The following is a 15,783-nucleotide window of genomic DNA, read 5'->3' as shown; positions in this document are numbered from 1 at the left end:
AGCCCTCATCTACATGTCAGCTGGGTAACAGAGTACAACTTCCTACAAAATAATGTCAGAGCAAATAAAATTGAAGGTTACTACAATTCTTTACATTATCCAACAAAACGATCATAGTATTTTTGTTTTACAGTAAAAGCTTTATTAAAGGAATTACGATCCCATACAGTACATATAGTAGCTAGCTATAGGAAGCACACTACCAGTACTATCTGTTCGACAGCACATCTCCAATGAGACCTTTGTTAAATAACAGTAACAACACATTTCCTCAGACATTATTTCACTCTTTTTGTCCCATCTTCTCTTATCTTCAGAGTATGGAGAAGAAAGTCTATTCTTTCGCAGCCACACCCCCAACTGTCATTAAGTCTATGATCTACAAGTACACTTGCTAAACAGGTGAGACACTGGTCCATTGAGTCTTCGTCTTAAAGTTACTCCTTCTCATAGTAGAACCATTTATCCACTGGAAATAGAAAATCACATGATTAGATGTGTACAGAGTAAGTCAAGTGTTTTATTTTATTTTTACCTTTATTTAACTAGGCAAGTCAGTTAAGAACAAATTCTTATTTTCCATGATGGCCTAGGAACTGTGGGTTAACTGCCTTGTTTAGGGGGAGAACAACAGATTTTTACCTTGTCAGCTCAGGGATTCGATCTTGCAACCTTTCGCTTACTAGTCCAATACTCTAACCACTAGGCTACCTGCCGCCCCAGTGAATTCACATGAATCCATTGGGTCAATTCCATTTCAATTCAAGAAGTAAACTGAAATTCCAATTTTCCCCACTGACGAAAAATGTAATTGGAATCTTAGCTTACTTCCTGAATAGCAATGGAATTGACCGTCATAAAATAAAATACGTGTGTACAACCATGCAGTCCTTTCCTATCATTCCAGGTTGGTCATAAAATGACCATAAAGAGTGGGAGGTTTACAATACGTCAAATAAACATCTGAGTCAAGGCAGGATCCAATACGTAAATATATGATCATAGCAAGGATCATTATTAACTATGGGAGTTATTTAATTTTTGTTGATTCATTTAGATCCGTTTTTATTATATGTTCAAGCAAATAGGCAGACTTATCCAAATAACAATTGCATTGTCAGCGCACGTCCAACACCTTTTCACGATATTCAATAAAAAAAAGTAGATTCATAGTACACGTTTCACAATCTTGAGGTAAAAATGATTTTAAAGAGACATACCTGAGCAGGGGATAGGATCTTCGGGTCCACAAGTGGTTGTCTAAAAAAAAAATCAAAATAAATACACAGAATTGGATGGTCTGATTGAGCAATTTATAAATGTATATGCTAGACATGTTTGACCACAGCAGAGGCATGTAGGAGCACAGCACATAAAGGAGAGAGGTCTGACCCGACCCTGAAGTTCTAGAAACTAGCCATAGAGAAGCAGAAGGTACTGACCCCTTCTATGACAGCCTTGGCCTCGTCCGTGGAGCAGCAGAAGGGACTGTCGCCAGCCGACACACACGTGTTTTTACTGCAGGATTGGAGAAAAAGGTCACATCAGTCAGGTATTCATTCATTTTGTATTCAGATTTAAACAAGTTCTTGCTTGTTGCTATAGTTCTTCAGAAGTAAGGTCTAATTTCACAAATGAAGTGGCGGGGCTTACATGTTGGAATTACGGATTAGGCCTTTAAAGATTGATCTAATTTACAGTAATGATATTAAGACAATGGGACTGTAACAAATGCCAGTTTTAGAGGTATTTTACTGTACAAGGATTGCAAATCGTGTATGCTCTCCTCACCAGTTGAGTCCTCCAGAGTTGGTCTTCTGAGAGATAAGTGCCTTCCAGAAGCCATGGGTGCTCTTGATTGTCTCAATGGCAAATTCCTGACAAGGAAACACACAGAGCTGAGGCTGTTGTAGGGCAAGGAAACATCCAGTTTGGGGTGGTTTTCCGGACACAGATTAAACCTACTCCTGGAAAATGCAAACTCAATGGAGAATCCCAAATGTGAGTGCATTTTAGTCCAGGATAGTCTTAATCTATGTCCGTGAAACCAGCCCTTTGCATTTCTGTATTTTAGCTGAACCGATCAATTTAAAACAAGCCTGTATTGAACTTCATTGGACACTGTATATGGTAAAAAGGTTATTGCATCCTCAGGGACATACTATGTTGCAACAGGATAATACAACCCTATGGGTCTTGCAAAATAAATGTCAGTTCTTGTACAACAAACTGAATTTGCCTCTATTTGGCCAACACAATGTAGGCTTGGTACCAGACTTTACCTGCATTCAACAACGCAACATTTAACAACGCTATTGCAGACAGACTGACATTCAGGCTAAACGACTATCCATGTTCAGTTGAAGTCAGAAGTTTTCATACACTTAGGTTGGAGTCATTAAAACTCGTTTTTCAACCACTCCACAAATTTCTTGTTAACAAACTATAGTTTTGGCAAGTCAGTTAGGACATCTACTTTGTGCATGACATGTAATTTTTCCAACAATTGTTTACAGACAGATTATTTCACTTATAATTCACTGTATCACAATACCAGTGGGTCAGAAGTTTACATACACTAAGTTGACTGTGCCTTTAAACAGCTTGGAAAATTCCAGAAAATCATGTCATGGCTTTAGAAGCTTCTGATAGGCTACTTGACATCATTTGAGTCAATTGGAGGTGTACCTGTGGATGTATTTCAAGGCCAACCTTCAAACTCAGTGCCTCTTTGCTTGACATCATGGGAAAATCAAAATAAATCAGCCAAGACCTCAGAAAATAAATTGTAGACCTCCACAAGTCTGGTTCATCCTCGGGAGCAATTTCCAAATGCCTGAAGGTACCACTTTCATCTGTACAAACAATAGTATGCAAGTATAAACACCATGGGACCACGCAGCCGTCATACCGCTCAGGAAGGAGACGTGTTCTGTCTCCTAGAGATGAATGTACTTTGGTGCGAAAGTGCAAATCAATCCCGGAACAACAGCAAAGGACCTTATGAAGATGCTGGAAGAAGCAGGTACAAAAGTATCTATATCCACAGTAAAACGAGTCCTATATAGACATAACCTAAAAGGCCGCTCAGCAAGGAAGAAGCCACTGTTCCAAAACCGCCATAATAAAGCCAGACTACGGTTTGCTACTGCACATGGGGACGAAGATTGTACTTTTTGGAGAAATGTCCTCTGGTCTGATGAAACAAAAATAGAACTGTGGGGCCATAATGACCATCGTTATGTTTGGAGGAAAAAGGGGGAGGCTTGCAATCCGAAGAACACCATCCCAACCGTGAAATATGGGGGTGGCAGCATCATGTTGTGGGGGTACTTTGCTGCAAGAGGGACTGGTGCACTTCACAAAATAGATGGCATCATGAGGAGAGAAAATGTGGATATATTGAAGCAACATCTCAAGACATCAGTCAGGAAGTTAAAGCTTGGTCGCAAATGGGTCTTCCAAATGGACAATGACCCCAAGCATACTTCCAAAGTTGTGGCAAAATGGCTTAAGGACAACAAAGTCAAGGTAGTGGAGTGGCTATCACAAAGCCCTGACCTCAATCCTATAGAACATTTGTGGGCAGAACAGAAAAGGCGTGTGCGAGCAAGGAGGCCTACAAACCTGACTCAGTTACACCAGCTCTGTCAGGAGGAATGGGCCAAAATTCACCCAACTTATTGTGGGAAGTTTGTGGAAGGCTACCTGAAACGTTTATTTCAGCTGTTATAGACGAGGGTGGATGTGGTACAAGGTAAATAGATAAATGAAAAGTGTGTTGATGAGGATGGATGTAGCTACTGTACCAAGGCTGTGACAACTTCAAGGCTACAATACCTTGCCAAATACTATAGAAACAGGAGATGAGCCATTATGGCTCGGGCCAAAGGATTACTGAACACAAACTCCTGTGTATGGGGTACAAAATTGATACCTTGTCTTTGAACTTTCCGTTGAAGGCAAAATGGTTCTCTGGTTTCCCATCTGGTACCTTGTACCTCCTGAACCAGTCCACGGTGGCCTCCAAGTAACCTGGCTTCAGCCTCTGGATGTCACCGATGTCTGAGGTACACAGGATAGGGTGACAGGTGAGGGAAAAGGAGTGGGGGGATGACTGTGGTAATAGGAATAGACACACATGTACGCAGCCACACACACCCACATTTGGGAAAACATTGATTCATTGCATTCTTCACTTGCAGATGACTGTGGCAATAGGAATACACACACACGCACACTTGGGAAAACAAATGTTCAATCACTGCATTCTCCACTTGAGCAATCATATTCCAGTACTACTATATGCAGTGACTGGGCTAAATGGGCACTATTAAGGAATGGCCTGTTATATTAGGGATTCTCTGTTTAGTCCACATCTAGCTCCTCCAATGCTTACTGTTCAGGTCCTTAGCTTCAGGGTCCTCCACGTTGATGGCTATGACCTTCCAGTCCGTCTCCCCCTCGTCGATCATGGCCAAAACCCCCAGTACCTTCACCTTGATCACCTCCCCACGCGAACACACCTTGAGCAGGAGGCAGATTCATGATCAGTACAGCATAGAAAAGTACGATATTGGTATGGGGTTAGGTCACTTTCAATAATAAGTCAGAAAGCAGATCACATGCTGAAGGAAAGTGAATTTCATCACACAACCATAAACAAAGCTCACAACACAACATCTGTACAGGCAGCTAATGATGTAACAAACCCAGCTAAATTGTCAGACATACTTTCTCGAAATTGGACACCTTGCTTAGGTGACAAAAAGCTGCTTTGCATGACACCTTAAGCATGTAGGAATGGCAGAGATTGAATGGAAGAAACAATATCAAGATCTTAAAAACGTCTCCAAAGGTTAATAGTAGTTAGAGGATAAAGTGCTGTACCTTGGTACCAATTTCACAGACGTCGATGGGGTCGTTGTCACCACAGCAGTCAGTGTCTTCATCTTTGTGCCCGGGATCCTCCCAAGTCTATCGAGAAAGAGAAATATCACAGTCAAAAGAGATTGTGATATTTAGTTCATAAGACAGAACTAGGCAATCATGGCCAATTCAACTAGGTGATCAATGAATTGAGTCGGACATGTAGCGTGGGTCTGCTTCTACAAACGTATTAGTCTGCATTGTAACATGTTTGAATGCAGAAACAGTGACACACTACAAGGATTATGTTGGAATGCCAAAAGTCTTGTAAATGTACAATGGGCACTACAAGCCTGTACTTGCATTTCAGACCATGTGCAGTTTGGTGAATGTCTGACCTGAGGTATTGCTCCATAGTTCCAGATGTAGCCTTTGTGGGGGAAAACATTGGCGACGTAACGCAGGTTCCCCTTCTTCACATCCTGCTTGATCGGGTTCAGGGGGTCTTTGGTTGCAATCTGGAAGTAGAAAAGCCAAACATTATTGAATTATCTTTCGTGTCTTATTTTGCTTGACTAGCCAGAGAATCTGGTTTCTCATGGTCTGAGAGTCTTTAGGTGCCTTTTGGCAAACTCCAAGCAGGCTGCCTTTTCCTGAGGAGTGGCTTCCCGTCTGGTCACTCTACCATAAAGGCCTGATTGGTGGAGTGCTGCAGAGATGGTTGTCTCCCATCTTCACAGAGGAACTCTAGAGCTCTGTCAGAGTGACCATCGGGTTCTTAGTCACCTCCCTGACCAAGGCTCTTCTCCCCCGATTGCTCAGTTTGGCTGGGTGGCCAGCTCTAGGAAGTCTTGGTGGTTCCAAACTTCTTCAATTTAAGAATGATGGAGGCCACTGTGTTCTTGGGGACCTTCAATGCTGCAGAAATGTTTTGGAACCCTTCCCCAGATCTGTGCCTCGACACAATCCTGTCTCGGAGATCTACGGACAATTCCTTCAACGTCATGGCTTGGTTTTTGCTCTGACATGCACTGTCAACTGTGGGACCTTATATAGACAGGTGTGTGCCTTTCCAAATCATGTCCAATCAATTGAATTTACCACAGGTGGACTCTAATCAAATGGTAGAAAGATCTCAAGGATGATCAATGGAAACAGGATGCACTGGAGATCAATTTCGAGTCTCATAGCAAAGGGTCTGAATAGTTATGTAAATAAGGTATGTTTTTTCTTTTTAATACATTTGCAAAAAATTCTAAAAACCTCTTTTCGCTTTGTCATTATGTGGTATTGTGTGTAGATTGATGAGGAAAAACATTTACTCAATATTAGAATAAGGCTGTAACATATCAAAATGTGGGAAAAGTGAAGGGGTCTGAATACTTTCCGAAGGCACTGTATGTATTGTTTTTAACTGGCTAATAAAATCAATCAAGGTGAACCTACCTCCATCTTTGCATTTGTCCATCTTGGTACTTCAACAACCATGTGGAAAATGTTCTGAAAGAGAAGAAAGCAATGACTCATACTTCACTAGTAGTAAACAAATGTGTTTGTTCGCTGTTGGCCAAACTCCCCACTTGTGCCATCAAACCCCTGCAACTCATCCAGAACCCTGCAGACCGCTTGGTGTTCAACCTTCAAGTTCTCCCATGTTCAACCTTCAAGTTCTCCCTCCTCCGCACACTCCACTGGCTTCCAGACAAAGTTTGTATCCACTACAACACCATGGTACTTGCAACGGAGCTGCAAGAGGAACTGCTCCTTCAGGCTATGCTCAAACCCTACACCCCACCCCGAGCACTACGTTCTGCCACCTCTGGTCTCTTTGCCCTCCCACCCCTACGGAAGGGCAGCTCCCGCTCAGCCCAATCTAAGCTCTTCATTGTTCTGGCACCCTAATGTTGGAACCAGCTTCCCCTTGAAGCTAGGACAGCAGAGTCCCTGTTCCTGCCCCTGCCCTGAAAACATCTGAAACCCTACCTCTTCAAAGAGTATTTTAAATACCCCCCCCCCAAAAAAAACTTTTTGTGAACTAACACTCACACTTTTCCCCCCCCCCCTTAGTAGTTCTGGCTTTGCGGGTAGCTACTTTGAGAAAAAAAGTACTTAGTATGACTATGAAATGCGGTTGTCCCACCTAGCTAACTGTTTGTCACTCTGAATAAGAGCATCTCCTAAGTGACTAAAATGTCAAATGTGCACACAAACTGAGCATTAAGAACCATGGACATTTTTTTGTTGTTACATTTACTTAAGTGATCAAGCAGAAGCGCTTATCCAGAGCGACTTACATTAGTGAGTGAATACATTTGCATACTTGTGTCCCAGTTTGTCACATATAATATCAATATACACAGGAATAATTTATTTATGCCTATGGATATGTTGGAGGAAAGGAAAGGCCATCCAACTCTGATATATTACTCCAGAGAGATAAGACAATGATTAAAGAGTTCAGTGTTGGAGTGGTAAAGACCATTGCTTTGACAAACAGACTATGACCTTGCTAGCGGTACTCCTACTCTTCCACACGCATAGGGAACAAAAATGAATACATTACAAACAATTCCAACCAAGAATGCTATGGAGATACAACAACTCAATGACATCTTTAAAGGTGCAATATGCAGAAACCACTAGCATTTCCTGGTTGCTAAAATTCTAAGTAATAACTAATACAGTTGTTTGTGTCATCCGTTTCAGGAAAGTACTTGCGTAATTGTCCACCCAACTCACTCATGTGCTTCGCTATATCACATTTGACATTGTCCTTAAGCTTGAGCTCATTTGCACACAAAAAAAGTCATACAATGATGGAAAGACCTGTGTGTTGTCCTTGTTAATGCAGACAGAGAAGAGCTCCAACTTCTTAATCATAGCCTCAATTTTGTCCCGCACATTGAATATAGTTGCGGAGAGTCCCTGTAATCCAAGATTCAGATCATTCAGGCGAAAAAAAACATAACCCAGATAGGCCAGTTGTGTGAGAAACTCGTCATCATGCAAGTGGTCAGACAAGTGAAAATTATGGGTCAGTAAAGAACTTTAAGCTCGTCTCTCAATTCAAAAAAATGTGTCAATACTTTACCCCTTGATAACAAGCGCACTTCTGTATGTTGTAAAAGTGTTACATGGTCGCTGCCCATATCATTGCATAGTGCAGAAAATACAGGAGAGTTCAGGGGACTTGCTTTAACAAAGTTAACCATTTTCACTGTAGTGTCCAAAATCTATTTCAAGCTGTCAGGCATTACCTTGGCAGCAAGAGCCTCTCGGTGGATGCTGTAGTGTACCCTAGTGGCGTCGGGAGCAACTGCACTGTCTCAGTCATGGCTTTTGCGCCATCAGTACAGATACCAACATGAGCAGCAGCTACGTTTGGCTACATACGGACCGTTAGTGGAATTCCCGCGAGAGTAACGGTTAATGTGATTGGATGTTCATTATTTGACTAGGCTACCTGTATTTGACATTGTGTTGTTATTATTTCGCTGAACACTAGATGGCTTAATTTTATTTTTGGCAGTGAAACAAGGCAACTCAGGCCAGAAAAAAAACTCACCCAAATCTATAGCCCCGTTGGAAAATATAAATGGAATCACATTTTTATTTGGCGTGCCCAGTTTGGGAATACCTGGTTTAGAGAATCACTGTACCATCTAAACCGCTGTGAAATATATTTTCAGCTGTTTGAAGCTGGTGGCTGCATCCCAATATGACAATTGGTGTATGGGCGAGTGGGTGTGTCGAAAGGAAAGTAGTGGGTGTATCGAGACCACTCTGCTATAGGTTAGGCGGTTTTGATTGAGCTGTTGTTTTTTGTGGTGAATGACTTCAGGATTTTTGGTGTCGGCTCCAACTTCTGTAGGTAGAGTCGTAGAAGTCGACTCTTGCTTGACTCCCAAAACACACAGAAACGAACGCGCACACACATACACACCATCTCATTATTGCAGTCCTACTAGGAAGACAACATTTGTGTTCAAGAGGACTGACATGAGCATGATGCTGCCCATTTGCCTATAAAAAGGCCTATTTTGTTTGAATATATAAATACTATTTAAGCGATATCTTATGGAATGATATATACAGATTACCAAAATACAGTATAGCCCAGTGGTTCTAGGACCCCTGCCCTGGGGGTACTTGTCCTATCCACAGGGGGTACTTAGACTCATGAGACCATAGGCCTACTGGTAAAATGTACATGAGGGGGTACTTCAGGGGTACTCCGGGCAGAGCAAAATTCAGTTGGTGGTACAGTAACCAAAAGAAGTTGGAAACCACTGGTATAGCCTGTGCGCACGGTTCTGACCGTCTCTCTGCCTGCGCCGATCCAAACTCTCCCTCACCTGCTCCCCTTTCTGTTCGCTATGAAAAACTCTAGTATGTGTTTGGTTTTTGGTCTGTTACGTGTAGAATAGCTTAGCATACTCACAGATAGCCCCTACTTTAGTGAACTTGCGCAAGACCTTGCAATCCAAGAAATTGCAAAATACAGCATTGCGATAGCCTACAGCCTACATTTTTTGATTACCAATGCACTGTTCTGAATGTCTGCCTGGTGGCCGACATGCCTGGCTGTGCCCCTCCCATCCGTCTCTCCCCTCGCTAGTTCAGTCTTTCTTTGCTGTGAAAGATGAGTTTGTGTTCTCTAAGTAGACTACGGAAAATAGTTTTCTCCGTTGCAAAAAATACAGAATCTTAGGAGTCGAAGCTTGACACCCAGAAGTCAAGGATTCAATACTTTTGGAGTTCTCCCCCCAGGGAACTACTATATATTGAACTATCGTACCATGAGAGTCAGGACTTCTGTTTTTAAGTCCGAGGATGAGTCGGAGTCATATTTCACTGTTAGTTTCACACATAATTGTATATTTTCTGTTATAAAACTGACAACTGTTTATTAGTTATTAAAATTATTGATGATGGGTGTACTGTTGTTTCATGCGTTGCATGTGTGTGCTTACTATGACTGTCACCATGATATTGGCTACTAGGTACTTGTTGAGTGGGAGCAAAGGGCAATGTGTCCCGGTGCTGTTACTGTATTATTGCTGGTCATGCCCTCCCCATTGAGTAGTTGACTATGTATGTATGTATGTATGTATGTATGTATGTATGTATGCATGCATGCATGCATGCATGTATGTATGTATTCATTCAAGGTGACATCTAGATGGTTATCAATAGGGTTGAACGTTTTGGGGAATATTCTGAGGTGGGAATTAATGGAAATATATGCAAATTAATACCATTTAAATGTAGATTTTTTTAAATTGGATATATTTACCGTATCATATGGAGACAGAAACATAAACATAAACCTTTTACCTTACCATAAGTAGACATAATTGTAAATTATGAAATCCTTCCAATAGAAGTAAAAAAAACAATTTAGTTACGAATTGAACTTTAATTAAATGAGTTGACTCTTCACATGGGATGATTTCACTGAACAACAAAAGGGAATATTGAATGATCCCCAATGATCCATCGCATCTCCCAAAAACGTTTTCAACATACATCTGTAAAATAATAGTCTAGAAACTAAAGCTTTGGTTGTCTTCCTCTCAGGCTTCCATGTCTTCTCCCTGGACCTTCTCAATGTCCACCTCTTGAACATCAGACTCTGAGGCCTCATCTTCACTATCACTTTCCAACCTTGTTGAGGATGGCTCATTGTGAGGCTCAAAAAGGCTCAAATTAGCCCAGATGGCCACCAATTTGTCAACCCTGCAGTTTCCTCTGCTTGTGGTGACAGTGAAGTGGTCAGGGCAGTACGGATTTATTCTGCAAGCAGAGTGAACATCAGACATGATGGCATTGTCTCCCTCAATCTGTGCAATGGCTACTGCTATAGGTTTCAGGCTGCTTACCACTCTCTCCCAAAATACATAATCCAGGAGGATCCTCTTGATGGGGCTGTCCATATCAGCAGACTGTGATATGGCTATTTCAACCCTTGTATTGGTCAGCCTGTTGCGTGCTTTGGTGTGTGTGTTCCCAAACAAGGACCAGTTGCGCTCTGAGGCGGCTGATGGTTTGTGGGATTTGAAGGCAACAGGGGAAAGAGCCTCAGATCCACAAAGTCCCTTCCACCAGGTGGCTGATGAGATATCTTGGCACGACTGCAATATTGCATCTCCATCCCAAAGCCCTTGCTTGGAAGTGTACTCCGCCAGACTGCCAAGAACCTTGCCCTCATCCAGGCCAAGGTGGCGAGACACTGTAGTGATGACACCATAGGCCTTGTTGATCTCTGCACCAGACAGGATGCTCTTGCCAGCATACTTGGGGTCCAACATGTACACTGCAGCATGTATGGGCTTCAGGCAGAAGTCTTCACGCTTTTTGATGCATTTCAGAACTGCAGTTTCCTCTTCTTGGAGCAACAGTGAAGTGGGCAGGGCAGTACAGATTTCTTCTCTTACATCTGCAAGCAGAGTCTGAACATCAGACAGGATGTGCAATGGATACCGCTATAGGTTTCAGGGGTTTCAGGCTACTTACCACTCTCTCCTGTCCATATTGGCAGACTGTGATATGGCCATTTCTTGGAGACACTCCTTCCCCTCCAGGAGACTGTCAAACATGATGACAACACCACCACAACGTGTGATTCTGGGCAACTTCAATGTGGTGCTCTTATTCTTCTCACTTTGCTTGGAGAGGTAGATTGCTGCTATAACTTGATGACCCTTCACATACCTAACCATTTCCTTGGCTCTCCTGTAGACTGTATCCATTATTTTCAGTTCCATGATGTCCTTTAGGAACAGATTCAATGCATGAGCAGCATAGCCAATGGATGTGATGTGAGGGTAGGACTCCCACTTTAGACCAAGCAGCCTTCATGTTCACAGCATTGTCTGTCACCAGTGCAAATACCTTCTGTGGTCCAAGGTCATTGATGACTTCCTTCAGCTCATCTGCGATGTAGAGACCGGTGTGTCTGTTGTCCCTTGTGTCTGTGCTCTTGTAGAATACTGGTTGAGGGGTGGAGATGATGTAGTTAATTATTCCTTGCCCACGAACATTCGACCACCCATCAGAGATGATTGCAATACAGTCTGCTTTCTCTATGATTTGCTTGACCTTCACTTGAACTCTGCATCCAGCAAATTAGTAGATGAAGTATGTCTGGTTGGAGGGGTGTATGCTGGGCAAAGAACATTCAGAAATCTCTTCCAATACACATTGCCTGTGAGCATCAGAGGTGAACCAGTTGCATACACAGCTTGAGCAAGACATTCATCGGCATTTCTCTGACTATGTTCCTCCATTGAGTCAAAAAAAAAATCTGATTCCAGGAAGACCATGAGCTGTTGCCATCGATAAGGTGTCTGATTCATAATTTTCACCTCGAATAGAAGTAGAGGGACTTTTGTCAGAGGTTGCTTGTTGTGAGCGCTGAGGGAACTTTATGCACTTGACCAGATGATTCTGCATCTGTTGCATTCTTCAGATATGATTTGGCACAGTATTTGCAAATGTACACAGCTTTTCCTTCTACATTAGCTGCAGTAAATGTCTCCACACATCAGATAGTGCCCGTGGCATTTTCCTGCAAAGATTATAATTTTTTTGTAAAAAAACAAAACAAATACAATTCCATGTACAGATAAATAGTTAAGCAGTTAGATTAAACAACTCCTTTGTAAGATACATGTTTCAAAATAAAACATGTATGGAAAGTTAGCAGGCTCAAGCAAGCTAAAACCCACATGGTAGCAGAAACTAACTAGCAGAAATTGTTAACAAGTAAGAAATTATTTAAACACACTTTGCTGTAGGCTACTATTTACTAGTTAACAAAAAATCATGTATGTCATATAAAATATATTCACCCCACACAGTATTGTAATCAAAACTTACCAGAAAGCATGTAGTCCTTGGCTCAGACAGTGTAGTAGTGTGGGCTCAATAGCATCTCATTAGTGTGCAAGACCTTGAGAATCAGCTGTACACATGATGGAAGAATGCACTGTGCATGCAGAGGGTTGCAATTCCATTGAATTGGAGATAGTTTAACCAAAATATGCCACAAGACCTAGAATTGCCTTATGTGTATCCCACAAAAAAGGTTCACTGTTATAAGCTAACCTTTTTTATGAATTTAAGCAAAATTCCCAGGCTTAACTTCCCATGGCAAATTTCCGGAAATATCCCGGAAAGTTTCCAACCCTTTGCAACCCTAGTTATCAATATTAGTTATTTCTTGTGTAGTCTGCTATCCTACTTGAAATAAAATTCCACGTAGCTACCGCCGGCGACACAATAATAATAATGTTACTCAGTAGGAAGCTCAACACCTCGCCGTCTTAATATCGACTCGTAGCGCAGCCCAATCAGCCACGCAAAACGGTCTTGAGTGGCAACAAATCTGCCCAAATAGCTGATTTGCTTTCATACATCTACTCCTTTAATCCGGACGACGCTGGGCCAATTGTTCGCCGCCCTATGGGACTCCCAATCACGGCCGGTTGTGATACAGCCTAGAATCAAACCAGGGTCTGTAGTGATGCCTCTAGCACTGAGATGCAGTGCCTTAGACCTCTGCGCCACTTAATATGTTTGCTTGAGCTGATGTACAAAACCGAAAGTAAAAGATGCAAAAATGAAACTTAAGAATGAGAAGCATAGAAATAGAGAACATAAAAACAACATATACCACTTCTTAGATTTGCTTTCAATGAGAATGACATATCTACAACTCACATTTCTATGTCCATTTGGTCAGGTCACCCAAAAAGTTTAATATTGCAGATTTAACCATGAGTCAAAAGTTAGACTAAGTGGGTATCTTTCTATAAAAGAAGCAGTTGAATTGATATCCCATCTCCATTCAGTGGGTGTGTGTGATATGTAATGGGGCGTTGTAGCAGGATAAAGGTGACATACCTGGCTCTCATCAGCATACATAGGTATGTCATGGAATGGGGAGACATACTTTCCATCAGCATTTTCTACAGAGAACAGACAACATACATCATGAGAATGGGAGAATATGAGTGACCTTTAAGTTTAGTGTGTGTAAATGTATGCATGTATGTAAGAAATCAACCACGTACACATGATATTCATGATGCAATTAACCCCCAGTGTAATGATAATTAAGTGCGCAATCATAAGGCTGCACTGTATGCAACAAATATGAAAGACTGCTACATCACATTTGAACAATGACACATTCAGGCTAACACTGGTCACATGAGAAACACCTTTTGTTTGACAGGTCTTAAGTCTTGATCTTAGAAACTGAAACTGGGTGTAACCCACACGTACAGTGGCTAAAATATGATTTATCGACGTTACTGGTGTGGTATTCCAACAAGACGAACTAACTAATATTATCGAGGTTGCTGGTGTGGTATCCCAACAAGACTAGCTAACTAATATCAGAAATACCACAATGACAGGATAAATCTAACACACTAAAAGAGCGGAATTAGATCTTGATACCGGTAAGTCAAGTTCATGTCCAGCAAACCGGCAAAACTGGTCCATGCAATTGCTAGTTACTGTATGTCTGCTCAACTCAAATGGGGAGCAAAGGTCAAAGCGCTGATACATGCATATACTCAACGATCCTAACTAGGTGCAAATACCTGTGAAATCTACACTTGAACTTGACATTAGGAGTATAAAACCAATGAATAAGTGGGAGGTGGGGCCCGATCCCACTAGTAAGCCGGCAAATCCACAATGGACTCGACCCTTGCCGTATTATAGCTAGCTATTAACTAAGCTAGCTTAAGCTATATTTCCATTAAAAAGTGGACCACACTTACTGAAAAACAAACGATAGCTCAATGTATTGGGGTTTCCCCTCTCTTCGACTGTGAAGCTCATGTTTAGTCTGTGTTGGGTTCTTGCCGATGATGTAGTGATGTCTAGTGCACTGGGACTGTATTGCACATGCGCATTTCTAGACAGAAAGCTTAGAAAGTGTGCTGCAACTGCGCATAATGAATAATCATAAACGCACGATGGCGAGTTCATGGCCTATCAAAATTCAGAACCTCCGAGTTAAAATAAAACTAGTTATTTGCTTTGAGCTTTCTATTAGTTGATTCTGATACCTTTCAAGTGGGAAACGTGGGTATTATCGTTCTACAACGAGTTTCCCATTCAGAAACGTCTGCGTTTCCTATTTCTGACTAGCACATCTGAGTTGCCTATTAAAGCAGCATCACAAACAAAATGTTATGCTGTGTTCTTAACCGAGTGGGAGGGTGGTATTTACCACATACGTCTGTGAAAAATCCACTTAAATGACCCTCCAACTGGTAATTACTAGTGGGGAAATCGTCTATCATCCCTGATGCTGCGTTCAAGACAACTCGGAAGTCGGAAACTCTGAGATTTATGACTGGAACCTCGTTGAAGAAAGATGAGGTCCGGTTTTACCATTTGGAAAGTATCAATGAACCAATAGGAAGCTCTACACAAAAAAAACATATGCAAACTTTAACTGAGGTTCCGAGTTGCCACACTCAAAACTCTGAAATGTTACCTTTATTTAACTAGGCAAGTCAATTAAATACACCAGCCAAACCCGGAACGATGCCAGGCCAATTGTTCGCAACCCTATGGGACTCCCAATCACGGCCGGTTGTGATACAGCCTGGAATTGAACCAGGATGTCTGTAGTGACACCTCAAGCACTGAGATGCAGTGCCTTACACCGCTGAGCCACTCGGCAGCCCCTATGTCTGACTTCAATGCGTTCAAGACAACTGGGAACTCGGGAAAAATATTTTTGAACGGTCATCCAACTCAGAATTCCAAGTCAGAAACTCGGGCATCTTTCTAGAACTCGAGTTCCAGGTTATCTTGAAAGCCCCACAACTTCTCCCACATGTTGACCACTGACATCATCTTCTAATGAAATTAATAAAATATTTT

The 15,783-nt window shown here is 41.9% G+C and overlaps 1 protein-coding gene across 1 annotated transcript; it reads right to left on the bottom strand.

Annotated features, from left to right (window-relative positions):
- Positions 1–119: 119 nt before the first annotated feature.
- Positions 120–14,819, bottom strand: ppa1b (inorganic pyrophosphatase 1b). Its single transcript, XM_029698692.1, has 11 exons — positions 14,667–14,819; positions 13,777–13,841; positions 6,316–6,369; positions 5,268–5,387; positions 4,891–4,977; positions 4,400–4,526; positions 3,938–4,065; positions 1,792–1,877; positions 1,443–1,518; positions 1,221–1,260; positions 120–469 (listed from the first exon to the last, which is right to left on the bottom strand). The coding sequence occupies exons 1-11, from the start codon at positions 14,725–14,727 to the stop codon at positions 438–440; spliced, it is 876 nt and encodes a 291-aa protein (XP_029554552.1). The 5' UTR covers positions 14,728–14,819; the 3' UTR covers positions 120–437.
- Between the last annotated feature and the right edge of the window lie 964 nt (positions 14,820–15,783).

This window comes from Salmo trutta, chromosome 18 (genome assembly GCF_901001165.1).
Source record: "Salmo trutta chromosome 18, fSalTru1.1, whole genome shotgun sequence".
NCBI classification, from domain to species: domain Eukaryota; kingdom Metazoa; phylum Chordata; class Actinopteri; order Salmoniformes; family Salmonidae; genus Salmo; species Salmo trutta.
This window is presented reverse-complemented; position numbering and strand designations above follow the sequence as displayed.